Below are 21,972 nucleotides of genomic sequence, written 5' to 3'. Positions count from 1 at the left end.
CACACTTCCTCCTCACTCTCCACCTCTTCTGTGGTTGTCAGGTCCATCTCTATTACTTGCACCTCACTGAGTTTCCGTTCCGCCGATGCGATCGGTTTAGTCACTGCTGAACTTGATTTGTGTTCCGAGCTGTCACTGAATTCTTGGGTGTGTGCCACCAGTTCTCTATTTTCCTGAACATTGTCTTCTCCGCCTATTAGCTGCCAGAATGAGAGTAGTCTTTGATCCGCTTCTCTTTGTTGATCCGGTTCCAGCTGCCATTTCACCCGTGATGCATGTCGTGTTTCACTGTCGGAGCTATCTCTGTTTTTCCGGCCCCCTCGAATTATTTTTCTTGTACGCTGAACTGTCTCTGTGATCTCCTCCTCTTCCGAAAGTTCATTTGTGTTGGATAGTGAGCGGTTCCACTTTGGGTCCATTAGACTCTCCTCGCGCTCCTCCTTCCGCCATTCTTGTGGTGAGCTCGACCACCAGTCGTATGATCTGTTTCCGTTTCCTGACATCTCGATCTTTGAGTCTGTTTTTTTTTTAATTTCCGGTACTGGTTGTTTTATGATTTTGAATTTATTTAAGACTGACTGTTTGTTGGGTTGATTTGACGAAAAAGTGATTTGCTTATGTTGAACTGTTGGGTTTTGCTGTTTTTGCAGTCGTGAAAACTGTTTTCTCTCGTTCCGGTCGAACTTTGTTCGGTTTTGACCGTTTTGGTTGCTATAGCAACCATTACTTGATGACTGTTTCTTAGCATTCCTTGTAGAACATTCTAGAACGTTTTCGTTCCGGTTGAGCGACCCAATTTCTTTAAGCCTACTGTTCCAGCAGTCGAACGCTTCATGAATGGAGTTTTTTGTCGCTACTACAAACTTTTCGTCTAATTCTGATTCGGGCCAGGGATCATTGAAGGGATCACGCGATAAATAATCAACTATGCCCATGTCCCTCCCCGGAATGTGAACTATTTTGAACTGATATGGCAGTAACCGGTCAACCCACCGGGTTAAACGTGATTGGTAGGTCTTGTTTGATTTGTTGTCATCCAATGCTGTTGTAAGCGCTTTATGGTCAGTTGCAATGATAAATGTTGTCCCCAGGAGGTAGTGTTTATATCTATCTACTGCCCAAACAACTGCCAATAACTCCAATTCATTTGTTGATTATTTTTTTTCTTGGGCATTTAGGTATCGGGATGCGAATGAAATTGGGACCCACAGGCCTTCATCATTTTGTTGTTCTAAAGTAGCCCCTAACCCATCATGGCTAGCATCGAATTTAACTCGTGTTTCTCGAGTCGCATCGTAATAATGTACTTTTGTTATACCTGCCACAGCTTCTTTTATAGCATTAAACACTACGGTGTGTTCCTCCCTCCCCTCAAACTTTTTCACCGGGAGTTTCATGTTTTTTAGTTTTTTCTTTTGATTCTCTTCTTTTAGAAGTGGTCTTAATTTTTCAGTCAGACTTGCTGCGTTGGGTATAAATTTAGCTAAGTGATTTATGCTTCCCAGGAATGACCTTAGCTGTTTAAGCGATTTTAGCGGGTTTAAATTTACTACTGCTTCCGTTTTAGTGATTTTTGGTTTAACGCCTGCCCCTGAGAGATGATGACCCAACCAATTCACTTCTTGTTTGAAAAATTCGCATTTTGATAATTTCAACGCCAAATTTTCCGCATCCAATTTTTTTAATACTGCTTCTACCAAATTTGCATGTTCAATTTCACTTCCCTTTGACACAATAAGTATGTCATCCAGAAAACAGAACGTGTTTTTAGCGTGGTTGATGGTTCTGTCCATAGCCTTTTGAAATTCAGCTGGCATATCTGCTAAACCATAGAACCCTGTCAAGAATCTGTAGGTTCCAGTTGCTTTTCCACCAACAATGTTGAAGTTGCATTGTCTAGCTGTATCTGCAGCCAATTTTAATTGACTGTACGCATATTTCAAATCGAACACCGAAAAATATAGCGTACCCTTTTTGTTTTCAGTTACAATCTGGCTTACACCATCAATGAGTTCATCTACATTTGGCATTTGGTATTTGTTTTTGAACAATTGTCTATTGATTGGTTTTGCATCCATTGCCAATTTTATTGAGTCGTCCTTCTTTACTGTTATCACAATCGGAGCGATAAAGCAATCACTTGTACATTTATCAAGTTTTGTTATATGACCTTCTGTCAACAACTTCTCGATTTCTTTTTCGACTTTATCTTGTATGTGAATTGGGATTCTTCTCCCCTTTTCTTGGATCGGACATAATGGATATTTAAATTTTGAACTGACAATGTGATTTTTCGAAATGCCTTGTCTTTCAAATAGGTTTTTAAATTGAGTGAAAAATTTTTCTTTCCAATCTTCTGACTGCTCGCACATGAGCACGTCAAACCTGGTGAGTTCCTTGGGCGCTGGTTTTTGTGTAGTCACTATTCCCACTTGTCCTTGCAGATCTAGTCCCATGATACATCTAGTTTTTCGTTCTGATACCAGAAAGGTGGCGCCCTTTACTTCCCAGCCCGCTGACCTCAGATTGGTTTTTAGGGCTCCCAGTATACTGATCGGTTGTTTGTTGTAGTCCACGAATTTGGCTTGTAAATTCAGTTTATCGGACGGTATGAATCTTACTTTGTTTGATTTATCCATAATTTCCTTTGTTGTCACTCAGTTGAGAAATGAAACTGGACTTCCAGTGTCCACTGTTAATTGAATTATCTGGTTATCTATTCGTACCATGGCCTTTAGTGATTTTACACGATTCAATGTTGGATCGCGGATCGAATCTATTTTCTGAACTCGCACCATTTTTCCGTTTGTTTTGTCCCTCATTTCGTTGATTCGGTCTTTCACATATTTTGAAACTTTCTCGTTTTCCGGTTGATAGGTTTGTATCGACATAACTTCAAATTCGCTACATGACCCAACACCTTCACTTATCTGATCGCATTCCTCTACCGATCCTTCCGAGTCTTCTGCAACTTCACTTACTTGTTGAGATCTGCACATTTTAGCGAAATGATTGGGTTTGCCACAGTGTTTACAGGTTTTCACCATCGCTGGACAATTTTTCAGGTGTCCCTGTTCAAACGTCCTTCCACATCTATTACATGGTTTTGTTTTCGTGTTTTGATTCTTGTTATTGTTTTGTCTTTTATGCGATTCCCTTCTATTTGGAGTTTTGTTTGTCCCCGCCAAATTTCTAACTGCCATTACAGGTTCTTGTTTTATTCTCACACCCGAGATGTAATTGTTACTTGATCCCCCTGTAGCCGCAGCCTTAGTCTTTTGAAACGCCATTGTGGTTAACTTGCTATATTCGAATTTTATAGCCCTTTTCAGAACCTCCTCCGGGTCTAGAGTCTCGAATGTCAACGTGTCCTGCAAGGTCATGTTTTTCATTTTTGAAATGAACAGGTCTCGGACTATTTCATTTTCCAATGCTCCCAGTTCTGATCGGGCTGCTTGTGCAGTTAGCGCCGCGTGAAATGATTCCAGAGATTTTCCCGATTCTTGCATTCTCGTAAATAACTTGTATCTTTCGTATGTTACACATTTTACCTTTTGAAACGAGACTTCTGCCAAATCTGTTATTTCCCTGAACGTCATTTTCGATATTTCAGCATGCGGGTTCTTTTGCAGGAATCTTTTTTTTCCCTCTGTACCCAAAGACAAAAATAATCTGGACACCAATTTCTTTTGTACTTCGTTGTAGAAGACATTGTGTCCGACTCGTGGTCCTCTTGTCCTTCTCTCTTCGTTCTCCAATACTACTCTATCCATTGCTAGCTTATCTCTAAGAATCCTAGCGTTCCTCGCATCTTCATTCTCCCCGTCTCTGGGTGTTTCAGGGCGTGGTGGTGGTTCCTCTAATATGTCTTTTGGTTCTTCCAAAATAATCTCTGGGTTCACATTTTCTTTAACCGTAACCGCCGTGAGAAATTGTTCGAACCAGATTTTGAATTGCCACGGAGGGTCTTGATTTGCTGACGCCCAAAATAACGGAATTCCCAAGTCCGTTCTATTGTCTTGAGCTGCGAATCCTGCTGGCTGCGCCATGTGATATGCGTTGCGATATCAGTTGAAAACAAGTTGTAATTCAATACTTTATTTTTCTATTGAATTTAGGTTTTCGTATTCTTTTGTTTTGTTGTTGTACTGAGAGTTAGATCAATGTTACGAACTCTGATCTCTCGCTTAATCTCAGTGTCATCACTCACGTATGACCTTGAGCATACCATACAGTAATGATTAAGCACCAAAGGTTAGCTGTACATACGTATATAAATACTGCTACTGCAGTAGCGGTATGACACTATTAAAAATAGTTGGTTAAATTTTTGTAACAACCATAAATGAAAATTTGATAAACACTCTCATTTGAAAAGTAGAAAAATAGAAAAGTGGTGCAATGGTTAATTATAGCAAAAAATATAGTAAGTGTCAAATTATTGTTGGCAAAATGTTTTTCAGCGGCGAGTTTAACAAAGTTAATTAACCTAAAACGTTCATTTTAACGTCTGAAATTTTTTTTTGTCAAAAATCTGGTCATTTTAAAAGCTTTGTTTTTGACAGCTGAAGCTGCTCAAGGCCACCTTGAGCAGCTTCAGCTGTTTTTGCCATTAATTTGGCATTCTTTATAGAGTGCTGATTTTAATTATCACGACAAAACGCATAATACTTGAAGCTTTAATGGCGTTGTTCTCAAATTGAGTTAAGATTAGAAAAAATGAGGGAGGACAAAACTAGCAGAATTATTATAGTGCAATTTGTTTTGCAAAATTAGAGCCCAAAATTTTCCCCCAAAACCGGGATGTTTAATTTTTTTAAGTCAATTATAAGTTACACCAAAACTTCGAAATCAGTTACTGTCAAAATTATATCAAAGTGAGCCTCTTACTTGGCCCTAAAATTTTAAGGAGAGTAAAGCTTCGGAAAAATGAGCGAAATAATTTTTAAAATTTTTAAAAATGAGACATACTCTTGGAGACTATACTCTTATTAATTTTTGTTGGGCCACTTATGAGGATCACTTTGATATAACCTTGACAGTAATGGATTTCGTAGTTTTGGTGCAATTTTTAATTGACTGAAAAAGTCTAAAATCATCCGATTTTGGGATAAAATTTTGGGCCCGGATTTCGCAAAACAGTTTGTGCCATAACAGTTTTGCTAAATATTCTAAGCAAGTTTTGTTTTTATCCTTTTTCACATACAGTCAGCTAAATTAGAGAAAGACGCTGTTGAAGTTTAAAGTTTTATGTTTTTTGTCCGGATAATTTATAATTTAAATCAGCGCTGTTGTTAATGACAAATTGTTTGCAATATCTTTTCGGTCAAAATATCTAAATGAAATTAATTAACCTAGAACTGCTCATTTTGATATCATATTTCATCTTATTACAACAATTTGCATTGTAATTTGTGCCGACAAAAATACTGACAAAAACTCGAAATTTCAAAGAAGTATTTCAATTTAGTTAAAATTTGAAGGTGGGAATGATTTCAGAAATTTAATACGTTGTCCGATAAATTTGTTAAAAACTATAGTAGTTAATGCCAAAATTTTGGTAATTTTGATGACCTTGGGCAATTTAATAGGGCAAAACTGAAGCATTTTAGATAAATCAACTTTTTGCAAACAGTTTTTACGTGTGGAATTCATTGCAAAACTAAAATCTGACGTCAAAATGAGCAATTTTAGGTTAATTAACTTCAAACAGATTCGTTGACTGAGAAGGGTATTGCTGACAATTTGACATTAACTATAAAATGAACTTTTCTTGTTTAATCAGAACTCGATCATCGGACGGAAACTGGCGCCGGGTCACTTATGTTAGAGACGGTGTCCAGTTCTCTGTGAATGTCACCCGCATAGACGAGACCGTCGAGGGACTGGATACATTCAGTACCACAGGGTCTTTTGACAAAGATCTATCTGGCATCCTGAAGACTGGGGGTCTGCTGTACCTCGGAGGCACTTTGACTGTCCCAGATCCACTGCAGAATGAGGAGCGGTTTCCACAGGAGCTTTACTCTGGTAAGCTAACTAACAATTTTGAATTACTCAAACTTAAGTGAGAAATTAGAAACTGATTATTCCAGTTACATTGCCAGCCGCTCGAAATAATTTGAGCATATTTTGGTTTCCTTTAAGTAGTTTGTTTTTTCTTTTTGATATCAGGATGCATGGTTAGTACCTTGACCAACTTCAAACTTTTTTTTACTTGTGTTTCACTTTGTTAATGATATAAAGGACATTAAGGAAAGTTTTACTATTTTTGCCTGCAACCAATGTACACCTAAAAAGGAGCCTGAGCAAAGTAGTGCAACTTTTAAAAGTCAGGCTAAAAGCTTATGCTACTTTTTTGTTACCTCATTAACTTTTCATGATCTTTTGCAAAATTAAAAGATAAATACTTTGCTTTTTTGGGTCTATTTTCTCCCTCAAAACGAGCCGGCCGCCTAATCCAATTCCTATTAATTATTTATATTAAAAACATTAGTGGGAATCAGCAATCGCAGCGAACGCCAGAAGCGCATTCTCAACCCACCCGCATTGCCATAAGCGACCCGACTAGTTCAAATGCTACTCGACTAGTCAGGTCTCAAGGGATTCCATTAGTCTAAAATCGGAAGACCATAAAATATAAGACAACATAGGAGGACTCTTAAGTTTTCTTCAAAATTAGCATCACTTTATACCATCAGAGTCAGGGGCGAATTTAGGGGGGGGGGGGGGGGAGAGCGGACGCCCTCTCTTTCAGGGATTCGAACCCCTGCCAACCCAAAGGGTCCCCCGTTTGGTACTTGTTAAGAAATCCATTTTTGGCCGACCGACCCTAAAATTTTTCTAAAGGCGCCTTCGGCGATAATATATACTAACTTTGAGGGGGAGCGCGCGCCAAAAAAACGCGATTTTTTTTGTCAAAACTTTTCGAAAATCCGCCCCCCCCCCCCCCTCAAGAAAATACTAGATCCGCCCCTGATCAGAGTGTTACCAAAACTTTGCTCGCTGGACAAAGTAGTTCTGTTTTTGTCCACAATTGCTAAAAATTACTATACCATGAATTCGTTTGGTCTACATTATCCAGATTTTTTAATTGAAAATTAAGCTAAGCATTGATCAGTTTTCGTGGAAGTTTTTTTTAAATCAAATTTTAATTGTAGTATGAGCAAAAAACTAAGACATTTGAGATGGGATGCGCTTCTTTTAGTTTAAGTAATTACAAAACCGTTGTGCACCTGCAATAGGTATCAGTTTACAAAAGTTGAATAGTTTTAAACATGAGACAGCTTGTATCTGGACAACGCCATCCCGCCACCCCACGTTTTTGAAATTACAAAGTGGTTTAATAAGCCTACAGGTTCATGTCAATTAGAACAAATAGCTTGCCTCTATTCAATTTGGAACAATTTGTAACCATGGTTCAAATGCGGCTCACGAGTTAAAAGCACGAAAGAAGTTGCGCCTAAAAATGTTTTTTGGAATTTGAGACCACGTTTTCAAAATGTTCCAGATGATAAACAACAAAAACTTAATCGGAAAAGACCATTTAAGAAACGAGAAGCCTGGAAAAAAACATCTTTAGCTCAAACAATTGGTCATTTTTGTTCAAAAACTGGAACTCAAAAATGTGGACAAATTAATCCATTCTTTTAAACTAATCACTCGCGGAAAAAACTTAGATTTAAAAAAAAATTCCATAAGTTTTGTCTTCATTGGCATTTTTGGCGTTATTTTGATTTTTTCCAATACTTGATCGCTATGAATTATTTGAAGCAGCTTGGAATAATAAGATTTTAGGGAAATTCCATTTTTTATTAAGCGCGTAGCAAATGCTCAGAGTCAGTCCTGCTCAAAATTTATTCCTATTATTGTTCCGCCTTTCGAAGAAAACGGAAGATTTATGCTCGGTGTGGTTTTTTTTTATTCAGTCAATTTTCGCCGATCGAAATAATAGTTTTTGACAAAAATTTTTTATACCCCATTGAAGGTATTGACTTCCTGAGTTCAAATGTAAAAAGATATTTTATCTCCGATTATTTTTGTAAAGTTTTGGGGGTTTGAAAATTGCCAAATTTGCCATGTTCTGGACTAAATTATAGGCGCTTTGAAAAATTTATTATTAAAACTGAAAGCATAACACGAATTATTATGCTCTGCGAATTATCTTGCACAACAAAATCGTTCCAAATTAAGTTGAGGCTAGCTAATCGGTCGTATTAATTTTGTACGACTCAAGTTTTTGTTCCGACTTTCGATACGAAAGTAACGGAATATTTGTGCTCGGGGTGGGTTTTTTTTTTCTTCAGACAAATTTCGACTTTTTAACTAGCCATTTTTGACGGATTTTTTTTTATATAATTCGAAAGGTATTGTTGTCCTGAGCTTGAATTTGAAAAATTATTTCACCTGTGATCATTTTTCGTAAAGTTATGGGGGTTTAAAGATTGCCATTTTGGTCAATTTGGGACAATTAACGCGCGATAAATTTCGCGCTATTAACGCGTAAGCGAGATTTAATCCGTCTTAGAAATTGTTCCAATTTGGTTCAAGGAAGCTTATATGCCATAATTGATTTGTTAATAGCCGCAAAATCTACCACTTTAAACTTAATATGACGTGTGGGGGGATGTTTTTTTTAAAAAATCTCAAATTTTTTCAAAAATTTTTTTTTGTTTTTTTTATTACATTGAAAATTTCATGTTATCAATGCTCCATAGACCTTAAAAGGCAGTCGGAACATTCAGGGCTTCGCCCTGATACGAGCAGTCTTGTTACATTTTGAAATTTCCAAAAATTATAGGTTTTCATTTTTTTTTTCCCAAAAACAATTCGATATGAATTAAGGGACAATCGGAACATTCAGGGCTGTGCCCTGATATACGAGCAGTCTTGTTGATTTCAGACGCGATTTTGACTTACATTATGTGTAAATAGATTGCGATATAAATATGTTTTTAGTCTACGTAGCGAAAATTTTGAAAAAAAATCGCTCTTTTTAAAAATAGTATCAAAACTTGCTTAAGCAAATTTCAAATACTCTACAGGACTGTCAAAACATCAGTGCCTTGCTCTGATACAAACAGACTGAATAATTTTGTGCTGGCATCCATTCTACCGTTTAGTTAAGATTTAGTTCTGCACAGTTGAAGCCTTTTTTTAAATGAGATGTCTTGAGAACTTTGTTTATGTCAGCTATTGTAAAAAATTATGTTCGCCCAGGAGCACTATCATTTTTTTTCAACTTTCCAACGTACTAATAACTGTGTATACTTTTAAGAGAACTTATTTTCTAGCTCTCCGCCATATTAGCAGATTTTTAAAACTGCCTTCATATTTTGAAGGGAGGTTTCCTTGTCTGACTGTGATCATTTTCAATGGCGGTATTCTCACTAACTACGAGGCAAAATAAAACCCCTGCAGATAAATCAACAAGACGGCTTCAAAAGAAGATTTGAGCGCAGACGTTCGGTACTGGTTTTCATTGCCTAACAAACCAGTTTAAACAGATTTTTCTGTTTGTGTTTTCTGCAGCTAACTATATACTATTGGATAATTCAGATCCTAAATACTGAGAAAAAAAAAGAAAAAAAGGTGAAATTTTCAAAACTGTAGTTTTGTAGTTTGAATAGTGGACGTTGATACGATTGTAATTTATCAGTTTTTGTTCCAGAAATTAGCCGTCAAGCAGCAGCTATACCAGCACTGACAATCGATTTTCGTTGGCCCATTTAGATACTTAAACTGATTTAGAATGATCTTAAATTGGCCTTTGGGTACAACCAAAATCAATTTCTCTGCCTACAGAAATAATTTGATATGATTTGAACAATTTTTTCAAACGGTGAAATCCATCAAAATCCATCAAAATCAATTTTTTTTTTTCATATTTTGAGGAAATTTCTCTGCTGAATAAAAAATTCCACGGAGCTACAAAGAGAAAGAATTACTCCAAGAGATTTTTTTACCGCAAACTAGTTAGCTTAAAGCAAGCCGTCTTTGTTTTCGTAAATATAATGGATAATGGGTTCCCGCGATAATGGAAAAAAAATATTTGCAAAATTTTTTAAAATGTCATTTTCATTATGGCCCTCTTAGCGTCATTTTATGACATAGTATTGAGAAATCGAAATTAAAAAATTGAGTTCTGAGCACAAAAAATTCATATTAATTTTGCTCGTAGTTCATTTTCAGGCCAAACATTAACACAAAAAATCAATTGAAAAGCGTACCTTAAAATTGTGTTTCCAAATTTTTCTATGACTGGATAATCTATTGAACCTGATAATAAATGTATAAAATTTTTAAAAAATCAATACCCAAAAAAAATGGTTAAAACTTGATTTACATCAATTTTAAACAATTTTGTTGATACTAAAACCGCATGAAAAGAAAATCAAAAAAGTTGCCTAAATGATTTCAAATCAATTGACAATCGACTGAAGTTGATTTTCAAAATACAATTTTTTATCAAACCAAATTGGTTTTAAATCGAATTGAGTCGATTTTATTTGGGTCTCTGCCACGTTATCAAGCAATCTATTTCTTGTCAGTACGGTTACATTCAAGAACATATATTTTCAATATACTCAACAAATCAATGTCATTTAAACAGATTCTCATGCTTTTTTCAATTTTTAGAAAGATCTTTTTGATTGATCAATAAAGTTTCTGCTAAAATTACCACCATCAAACAATGTTATGTGAAATAATTGATTTGATAATAGAGAATAAATTTCATCAATTTTTGTCGCTGTAACACTGTTTTATTTTTCTGATTTGAGATTTTGTTACGCACAATTGAATGTCTTGAAAAGTTTTTCCACTCATCCGAAATTGCATTTCGGAGTCTTTTGCAATGTTTTATACACTCAACAGCGAGAAGTTGAACGTATTGTTTTCAAATCAAAAAGGTTCTTAAAAAGATTAAAATATGTAAACTTCAATGGTTTTTATAACTTTGACGGCTTCTCTGAAAACTAATCCCCAGATTCGTCGAATACCCCACGCCCACATCACATCAAATGTAGGAAGAGGACCTTTGGAGAACGCTTAAACATTTACATTGGCTTTACATGGCTACAGTTTTTTTTAAAGAATTGCGACATAAATCTTCAATCATTGTTTTTCAATTAGATTAAACTACGTTTTTCAATGCTTAGATAGCCGATTTGCATAAAACAAAAATTGCTCGCTTGATTTACTCGCTCGAAATTAGACAAAAGCAAAACCTCAAAAACCACTTTTCTCGACACAAACTGTTTGAAAATTGATAAGTCGAATCATGGCCAAAAACACTTTTATATGACTTATCATACGACCCACTCTGATAATTACTTGTGGTAACTGATTTGGCGTGAGAAAAAATTGAGAGAAAAATCTCCAGAAGACAAAGATTTTCCCGACTTCCAGTAACCGGAACTACTATGAAACAAATTATAATTTTCAATAGCTACTTTGATGTTCTTTTGATTCTGTTGAATCTGTTTAGTATCACGGAGGCTGCCATTTGTCGGCTGTGTGAAGTCAATCGCCATCAACAGCCAGCCGATCGACCCCTTCTCTCTCCTGCAGACCCCCCGAGACACACCCACGAATGCGGGGTGGGGCTGTGTGCAACAGGGGCTGCAGTGTCAGAGAGACCACTTGAGTTGCTCCATGGGCAATGGGGTGTGCTACGAGGGCTGGAACAGATTCTTCTGCAAGTGCAACCCCACTTACGACGGAGAGTGGTGTCAAAAAGGTGGGCTTTTTCAATTTGAATAACCCTTCATTGATTTTATTTATTGGCTTATTTGTTCTTGTAGCTCTTATTAATTTTGGCAATTTCATACACCACAATTTTATGCACAAATTAAAACTGATAATCATAATCATCGATTGATTATCGATATCGAAGTGTTCAGTAGTTAATGAGGAGACTTGAAAAAGGTTTTTCTGCAAGTATAATCCCACGTTTGACGAAGACCGTTGTCAGGAAGGTAAGCAGATCAATGCAAAAAAATACTGTCGTTCAATCTCTCAATTTTTGTGTCTTAATGCACTTTATGTACCATAATTCATCGTCAATATCAATATTTCAAGCATTGGTGGATCTAGGATTTTCTCGAGGGGAGGGGCGGATTTTCAAAAAAAAATTAAAAATTTTGTCGACCTTTTTTTATTGACAAATTTGATTTTCTGAACTCTTTCAAATCACTATAAAAACCCTGTTTTAACCAAATGTTTTGCGCTGCAAGTGAATTTCTGAAAAAAAAACCATTTTTAGGCACTTTTTGCCAAATTTTGGACCAAAAAATTGCGTTTTTTCGGCGCGCGCTCCCCCCTCAAAATTAATATGTTTTGACGCCAAAGGCACCTTGAGAAAAATTTAAGCGTCAGTCAGCCAAAAATGGATATCTCAAAATACTACAAAGAGGAGACCCTTTGGGTAGGCAGGGGGTCGAATTCCTGAGGGGGGTGGGCGTCCGCCCCACCCTAAATCCGCTGGTGATTTCAAGTCAATACATAATTGGAAGAAATATGCAGCATGCAGAACCTAAATACACTTACAAGGATAATTGCATCGTTATCTTCCTTTGTAGAGCTGCTACTAGAAAAAACTGCAAAATAGCGCGGAACTAATTTTACCACTTTTTACCAGTTGTGCCAATTAGGAAAAAAATGGGCTCAAACTGGCCAATTTTAGTTAGACTAATCAATCATCAATTAGATCGTTTTTATAAAATGCAGAACTAATTGTTGATTTGAACTATAAAACTTCATTTTCGCTCAGAATTTATCAACTTGTTTTGCACAAAATATATTTGGTTGACCAATGAGATTTCAAATTAGAATAAACAAAATTCTACCAAAAGTTACCAAAGTTCTATCAACCGACGCAGAGTAGGAGTTCCATTTTCAATGCTTTTTGAATGAGGAGACCAAATGGCGTAATTTATTGTCTGATTTAGCAACCCCCCTGAAACTGATTAAAATTTAATCCTTCAATTTAAAAATTGATATAAGAGACAGGGAATTAAAAATTAAAACGCAAAAGATCTTTCTCAACAAAAAAGAGTACCTTGTGAGATAAGTTGCCATAGAAAAAAGGAAAATTTGCAATGGCATATGTTCGGGCAATTAGGTTTAAAAATTTTTTACAAGGAAGCGAACCAAAAAATAACAAAGAAACAAATAGATTATGAAAAACATTTTGCTTTCAAACTCGGCTTACAAAACATGAACACGAGTTATGATATCTTCCAATATTTTATCAAACCCGGTGATCTGGCAGCGCTAATCATCGCTGATTTAACAGTACCCAATAAAGGTTTCCAGCGCTGAAACACAAACACTTAATCATAGATAAGTCATTGAAAATTAATGCAATGGATTATTGATTTCAAAGGGCGATACTCAGATTATCATAAATTCACTGAATGCTTACTACACCGAGCTTTGGTAGTTCCCATTATGACCATCAAGCCTCCAATCCTAGTAAAAAAGTTATATACCATACACTGTGATTTTACCTTTGCAGGGTGGGGGTGGCTTTATTTTGCTGGGTGGTCAAAATATGGTAAAGACAACCAAGCTTTTAATATCATGACCATTTTCACTTAGCACTTTCAGGTACGGTGGTGGTGAGGTAATTCACGGCAGTCAAAATCTAATGATTATCATCAAAGCTCAATCCGGCAAGCTTCCGTCAACTAATTATTTGACATAGCAAAACCCAAAGTTATGCCAAGTTTTAGCAGTCAAAGTAGCGAGAAAATGAACCAACTTTTACAAAACTGAACTGAGCCATAACTTTAATTGAAAAGTTACCTATTTTCACAATTTGAGGACCATATCGATACAAATGCAAAAATCAAAAATTCGACAAACACTGTGAAGTACTTCACTAACTGGATAAGGCAACTTATATGAAAGTAGTCAGCTATCTGGATGGCCCTGACTCATCGTTGTCTGCAGTAATCTGAAGTCATTCATCCGTGCTAACCAACCTAATGCGTCGAGGCGAAACTAGCTGGTATTGATCAAAGTGCTTTCACACTTCTTTTTAGTTCTTTGTCATTCAACCCAGATCGTAAATGCCGTTAGAGATTGGTATGTCCATCGCCGCAACATTCTTTCCTGAAATGAGTTTCGATTACTGGTTCCTTATCCGACAAGCAAGTTTAATATAAAGAATGGCAACATATATCCTAGAGATCTGTTATTAGGATTAACTCTTTAAATTCATTACCACGTGGCGCAGCCAGCAAAAGAGAAAACCCCGCTCAGCATATACGCGTTCTAGCAACGTGGTCTGAACTGGACCCACCAGTGAAATGGGAGAAATCGAAACGGCAATGGCAATGATCAGTAAAACGAACGTGGATCTCGAGGAGCTAAAACGGGAAAAACCAACGGATCTGGTATGCCCAGACAAACCAATTAAGGCCATAGGGGTAACAATTAACAACACTCCGTGGGATATAGTGCACAGAATAGTAAAATTCCACGTCTTACTCTCGCTTGATTAGGAAGGAAGAACAAAACTACAGAGCAAGCATAGGAATGTAGAAATAACCAAACAGAGAGTAACGACTTAGAGTCTATGGAAAATGTTGAAGGACATTTTCAAATCCCAACACAATATGGCATTCGATGTATTAATGTAACTTTCAAAAACAAAACGAAAAATGAATCTTGCAAATCATTTCAAGTTATTTTATGAACATAGCAGATGTATGCAATTTAAGCACATCGCAAGACCAATGGCTCAGGAAAATTTTCACTTTGAACCTCGTCAACAGCGACATTTAGGAAAAATTATCAAGGGAGACACTAGATCTGATAATTGGTTGTAATTGGCGATCAATCTGGAAAAACGAGAAACAAATTGGCTGAAAATCCAGGACAAAAATTGACTTCAATCGGGAACGTTTTTACACGAAGGTCGAGTTATAGCGTTCATTGAAAGTAAACGTAATCATAATCCGAATCAAATAAATCACAAGTCGTCATCCAGTTGCCCAACATTCAGAGGTAACCAACCCCTGCAGCGGCTGCGGCTTGCAGTGGTCATCAAACCTCAGAGCGTCTTGTTTGGCAGTGGTAAAATCCTGCAGCAATTGCCGGGGAAAAACTTTTTCGCACGATATGTCGATTTATTTCAATAAAGTCCTAAGACAAAAAAAATCTTTTCAAAAGGGGACCAGAGGTCATTTAAACTACATCGACAACGACAGGCCAGACACTGATTCAGAGGACGTAGCATCGAATACCAAGATACAAAAGCAGACCGACACTTGTTTAACGACTCCTTGTCCAACGACAGCATCTGGTGCATAGTGGTCAATGCGTCGGACAGCGAGGAGTTGGGAGAAATTTTCCGTTCTCTTGAATGAAAAAGTTTATTGAATTGATATCCCCGTTTGAAGTTGCATTGTAGTTTAGGAGTGTTACCATTTGATTGCAGGGTTTTTTTTTTGGAGAAATATCAGTCATAATACAAGAATTAATTGTGTTCTAACTATGTTCATTAAATTTACACTAAAAATTATTACAATTTCCAAGCTAGTGATGATACATATGTGGCACATTGATGCGCCATGATTGTATACAGTTTTATGTATGTCGCTCTCACTTCTATGCAAAAAAGCGACTGTGAAATTAAAATTTTGACAAAAACAAAAGTAAAAAAGTGGCTGAAACCTGATCATAGTAGTAATTGAGTTTTTGTTTGAATGTATAGGAAAGTTATCTAAAAGTTACTAACAAACAATATGTAGATGTAAGTAAAAATTTTCTCTAATTGTTCACTCAATCATATCGCAGAGTTCTTAGATTCGAAAATTTTGCAGATGTTTTGTTGTGCAATACAAAAATCTGGCGCATTATTTTTTCGAGCAATTTTTTTGCTAAACTCAGTTTTATGCCAGAATAGTGTGAAAATTTGTTTCCTTTAGCCTGGAAAACCAATATGCATAGGTGAAAAAGCAGTTTCTGCTTCTTTTTTGATTCATAACATAAACATCAACCTGTATTGTCTCCATGGTTCATGGATGAATAAAAAAGTAGACATCCAAGTTTCAGTCATGAATCATCAATGAAGCATCTGTGTAATTTGCATCCATGTTTCTTAGTTGAAACATAAATGATCCTCGCTAAAATGTCATTGCAGCATGAATGATTCATCAATGCAAAAATTGAACGCTCTATCATACATTTCGTGCGAATGATACAATTTTCGCCGGTTTTTGTGAGTGTTACGACATATTTTAACGTGTTCTTAGATATATTTTATCTTTTTGTTTATTTTTTGGCTTTTGAATTGCCTATAAGCTGCGAGCATTCCCAAGCCCGAAATTTATTGATTAAAACTGTTCAGACAAATTATATTTTTTAAGTTTCTCTATGAACAATTGTGCGCTTATTAATTGCATCGACGTGAACTTGGCTTTTTTGCAAGAAGATATTTACGTACTTTTGTGCAAAAGTTTTCCTTTTTCAACTAAAAAATAAGTAAATGAATTCAGAAATGGCGGTCGGTTAAGTTACTTTTTTATGAGTTGTTATTTGTCATTTGTTATCAGAAATCAACCTATTTTAAGTTGCAAGACATCAAAAACTTAGTTTTAGCGTATTTTTGAAATTTGACTCTTCGCTTCGAGTATTTTATTCTCCAGTTGATTCGCAAGGCAATTGCACAATATCAGTTCTTTGGATTTTTTAAAATTTAAAGTCAAAGTTTTGGTCAACCAGTTGAAAGCTTTTCCATTGAACTTTATCAGATTGTTTAGGAAAATGTTGAACAAAAAATTGGCTCTAGCACCCCATATTTAAAAAAGTGTTCATAATGCTTGTTATATAAAATCTTTTTATTTATTTCAGTTAACTGTGTAAGTTTTGTAAGAATTAGTCTGATTTACTCTGAATTACGATCTCTGATTCTTGCCAAATACAGCAAGGACATAGTTACAGGATATGAGCGCAGCATTACTTGTAAGGAGCATGTCCTTTCAAAAAAAGGGGTCTTTTTGTTTAGATATGAGAGAGTAAAGTTTGTGAGGAATAAAACCTAGCAGGGCTTCTTAAAATTGTTTAATCACAGATTACAAGGTAGAGATTAGATTACAGAGGTTGTTATTAATGTCTGACTGGGAAAAAGACGTTGGAAGATGTTCCCAATTTAGAAGCTTTCAAAATTACGATGCAAACCTTAATTTTCTGTGATAATCAAATCAAGTCGTTAGCAAAGCAATCTAGGGAAAAAATGAAAACTATAAAAACAAAAAGTTGTAAAAAAAGTAAAATCACATAGATTGGTCTTGCGACTCGAATGAAAATCCGTTCTAACATGATCAGAGACATTTTTTCTCAACCCATTATTCCATAATGCAAATTAGATGAACATTGTCTTAAATTGTTTTTTTGAAGTTTATCAAACAGATTGGCCGTCAGAAAAAAATCACGGCAACCTAGAAAAGGAATAGTAAAATGCAACGAACATTTTGAAATCAAAACCAAACAAAAAGTTTCTATCTAAAGCATTTAAAAAATTATCAAGGGGGGAAACGATTTTTAAATGCTAAAGCCTTGAACTACTTGCCAAAGCAGCCAGCCAAGCTATTGAAAAAAATGCATCAAAACGGCGAAAAGCCAAACTGCGAACTAATACGATTGACAGATTCGTTGAAAAAGCTAATATGATAGACAAGTCCCTCCTAAGTAGGCAATTACACTAATTTCTCTTGTAATTAGTTGAAATCTAAATTGTGGATATTTTATGCATTTCACATATCTCAAGAAAATTTGAAATATATTTTAATAATACGGAATCATCAATTGAGTTATTGGGTAATTTATTATTACTCAAAATTATAACTTACTGAAATTTTTTTCCCAACTTCACATGGTCGCGCGAGAATTTTCACAAATGATTTGGTGAGAAACTAAGAAGTTTTGGTTCAAAATATATTGGGACGCGTTCCTGATTGATCACTCTGCTATTAGTAACAATTTGGGTGATCTAGATACATTTTAGGAACCCGCCTATGATAGAAGTACTCTTACTTGTTCCTGGCGATCATATGAATCAGCATAACCTAATAAGTTAACAGAACAGCATGGAAAAGGTATCTTTTCCAGGTGGTTTATTACAATAGATGGTAGGATGAATTTCTGATTTTTACAAACTCAAAACACTCCCAGCAGGAAACGCGTGCCTCTGGTTCTTCAGTAGATATACTGATCCATTATACTAACATTTTGCGAATGACAAGAAAACCAGATCACAAAATAGCATTCTGAAAATTTATAACGTATCTGCAAAAATGTGCACGAACAGAAAGCAGAAAAAAAATCAACTGATAATAGTTAAAAGATTTGCAAAATCATGTTTTCTTGGCTTCCCACATTGACAAAATTCAGATTGAAATCGATCTGAATTGATTTTCTTCGGATAAAATACTGTAGAAAATTCGGTTTGCGATAGCCCTGTTCGATTAGTCAATCAATTTAGAACGGGTTAAATAGATTTTACGGTTAATAAAAAACCGTTTTTTTTGCCCAAAAATCGAATTAAATGGCTTTTTGCATGGCAATGAATTCCATCAAAATTTCTACAAAATTGATGAAAAATAATTTTTTTTCGAAAATTGAGCAAGTTTCTGTACTCATAAAAAATCTCCATCAGCGCTACAGAGAGCAAAAGTCACTCGAGGAGAATTTGTTTACCACAAACTATTGAGATGAAAGGAATCCCCTTTGAATTTTGTAAATCTTAGAGCTCCCGAGGTAAGAAAAGTAAATTCTACAATTTTTTTGATATTTAATTTTCATCATCATTGTTCGGCAAATTATGTGAGGCAAATTATGTTAAATTATGATTTTATTGTTTCTCAAAACCCATACGAAAAATCAACCAACATTACACAAGAAAACAATTGACAAAAATGGATCTAAAATGATTTAGGATTGATTGAAACTGATTTTTGTGCTGCATTTTTGCATCAACCTTAAATTGCTTTGAAATCAATCCAAATAAATTGGTACATTATCTGCATAAAATCGATTGCAATCCACTTCTTGTCAGTACGGATTAAGTCTCAGATCGGTTGATACAGTCGCTTACTTTTCTGAAGACTCAAAGTACCGGGTTAGAATCATAAGAACCAAAATTTTTGCTCACCTGGGTTATATTAATTTTATCTGCCGCATTTTGCAATACATCACCCTTGTTCAAATCACAAAAATTATTATTGGTTGGTTTAGCTTTATAAAAAGCCAAATGCACTGCCGTTCTGTGAGAATCATTTCAAAACTACAAACTTTGGAAAACTACAGCACAGCTGCAATTTTGAAAATTTTTTCTTCTGCCCCAACTGCAACATTGGGCATTTGAAACGCGTTTTCTGGTTTTGAGAGTGTTTTCGATACCCAGCAGAAAAGATTTACTTTCCAATTTTATTCATCACCTGAATGTGGTCCGGCCACTTCACGAAGTGGAAAAGAGCATATTCTGTTTTTTTTCTTGGTGATTCGGATTCTTAAAAAGCTCACAATATTTTTTCTGTGTAAAGAAAAATTGATCTCATTTCTTCTGGTTTTTCAGATTAATTCTGACCTCCAAATTGTTTTCTGTACTTAAAACGTTTTTTCAGCTTTTATAACCTTCTCATGTTTGATTTTTTAAATTTAATGTCGATCTCTTTAGACATGAAGCCGAAAATATTTGAAAAAATTGAGAATAACGTAGATTTTTTTTTTCAAATTTAAGATTTTTCCTTCAATTGTTAATTTTCTAGTCAGTGTATTTGGAACATTATGTCCTGCTTGCACAGACAACGGCCGTCCCGGCTTGTTTGGATAATAAAACGTTCCTTTATAATGTTTTCAAAATGAAGTAACATATGAAATGACATAATTGCAGAACTTTTAAAACCAATTTAATGATAAAAGATTACACAAACTATGAAACATAAACAAACATAAAAGCAAGTTTAAATTGATACGGTTGGTTTGAGTCGGAAAACAATTTTTTGGTTCACTGTGTTATGAATTTTCAGCGGCTGACGTCATGACTTTCGACTGGAGCTCTGCAGACGAAGGCAGTCGGGTGCAACTCATCGCATCTTCAGACAAGAAGGGGGACACATCCAGAAAAACCAGTACTACAGGTGGAGGCGGCGGGTGGGGAGGGGCGTACAAGTACTCAGTGCTCTACATATCAGTGCAGTTCCAGACTACCCGGACTAGGGGGACTGTGTTTGTCATCTCCTCCAACCACACCTTCCACACCACAGCTCTCCTCATATCACACGGAAAAGTAACTCCCTCTCCCCGCTCACATGTTCATCTAGATTTCTTTTCTTGTTTGGTAATCAACTTGGAAGTTGCACTTATAAATAAACTATGTTTAAAGTGAACAGCCCAACAATCCTAGAGGATAATCTCTACCACCATCACTCAAAAAAACTTCTATACACGTTATGAGGTAATTTTTGAGGCACCCCAACTAAGAGCTATTGAATCTTCATATACCCTAAAATGACCATATTGTCGCCATATTATATATTTCAATCAGTTTACGCTTGTCACTTTGTGAAAGAGGCCAGTTAGTTTTAAAAAATTTTACAACATTTTTTTAAACAAAAATCGTATTTCACACTATCAAGGCTTTGTCTTGGTCCAATTGAAATGCTAGCATGCTTTTGACAGCCTAGCTTCTAAGTCAAACTACAGTAAAATTAAGATTAAAATGCTCTGCATGCCGTAAGATGACCATACTTTCAGCCAATTCTCAAAATTCTTAAACAATCTACCATTTTTTTTCGTATGGTCTTATGAGTATAAAAATGGACAAGAGCATTTATTTGATTAAAAGTTCAACCAACAGACTAGACTGTTCTGCGAGTTACCAACTGTGTAACTTTACTTGTTTCAGCTGGTGCTCAAACTAGGCATGCCATCTACAGCGGAAGATGAGAAGAGCAGAAAGCGAACAAGCAGTGGTCGAGCTCGTCGTCTGGTCGAGATCCCCGAGAGTCACTTCGTGTCCGACGGGGAGTGGCACTCGGCCACAGTCTCAATCGATGAGCACAGTCTCCTCTTCTGGCTAGACTCTTACAGCGTCCTCAAAGGTCTGTTAATTAAATTTGGAAAGAAGGGTCATCATTTTCTGCCATTCTAAAACGAACAATGGTGTTAATTAAAGGATCACCTTTGAGTTTTTCTAGATGCGTTATTACAGCATTGGTTATTGCATATTGGTAAGCGCTTTTAATTAAAATTTTCAGTTTTGACCAGCAATAGCTTATTGAAAAAAAGGAGAAAAAATAGCAAAAAAGATGCTTCATTAAGTAAAATTAAAATTTATCAACAAAATGTTAGGTCGGGATCAGGCTCCGGATTTTAGTTCAATAAATAATTTTCGTAGTAAAAAAAACTATCTCTGATATAAAGGAGAAAATAAACTGATCAAAGAGATGCGCTTAGTTATAACTAAATCTGTTAAAACTCTCCAGGAAACCGACAGCATTTCGAAAATTATACGCAAACATTGACATAATCACATGGTGGGGGAGTTGATTAGATGCTGTAATTACAAAACTAAAAGTTAGAAAATTTCTCGGTAAATAATACCACAAATGAAATCTTTGGGTTTTATTTCACACTCTCTACATTTTTAACAAAAACTGGTTGAAATTGTTCTTTTTTGCAGCAAAATGTTGAAAGGGGGGGAGGGGGTGGGCTAATTAACTTTTATTCAATTGTTTCGATGGTTTTTAAAGAACTAATGAGTCAACTAAAAAAATTTTAAACTTAAATTTTAAACTAAAAATCCTTCTTTTAATTTGAAGCAAGGTATTGAACCTGAATTCATATAAAAACCTATCAATGCAATCAATTTTCCCGGTCAAGTATGATTTCATACAGTTACAAGAGAAAACATCTTTTCTTGCTATCAATCTTTATCTTGAAAGACTGCTGAGATAATAG

At 35.7% G+C, this 21,972-nt stretch overlaps 1 protein-coding gene across 1 annotated transcript in view; it reads left to right on the top strand.

Annotated features, from left to right (window-relative positions):
* LOC134846697 (neurexin-1-like) overlaps nt 1–21,972 on the top strand; it is a gene marked incomplete in the record, with an annotated part of 101,327 nt that overhangs the window by 27,921 nt on the left and 51,434 nt on the right. The window contains 4 exon segments of the mRNA XM_063864082.1: nt 5,786–6,030; nt 11,489–11,740; nt 20,040–20,299; nt 20,918–21,113. Coding sequence (XP_063720152.1) covers nt 5,786–6,030; nt 11,489–11,740; nt 20,040–20,299; nt 20,918–21,113 — 953 coding nt within the window.

The sequence above is a fragment of the Symsagittifera roscoffensis genome, chromosome 5, assembly GCF_963678635.1.
Source record: "Symsagittifera roscoffensis chromosome 5, txSymRosc1.1, whole genome shotgun sequence".
In the NCBI taxonomy this organism is placed as follows: Eukaryota; Metazoa; Xenacoelomorpha; order Acoela; family Convolutidae; genus Symsagittifera; species Symsagittifera roscoffensis.
The sequence above is the reverse complement of the archived record's forward strand: the minus strand, read 5'-3'. Positions and strand labels throughout refer to the sequence as shown.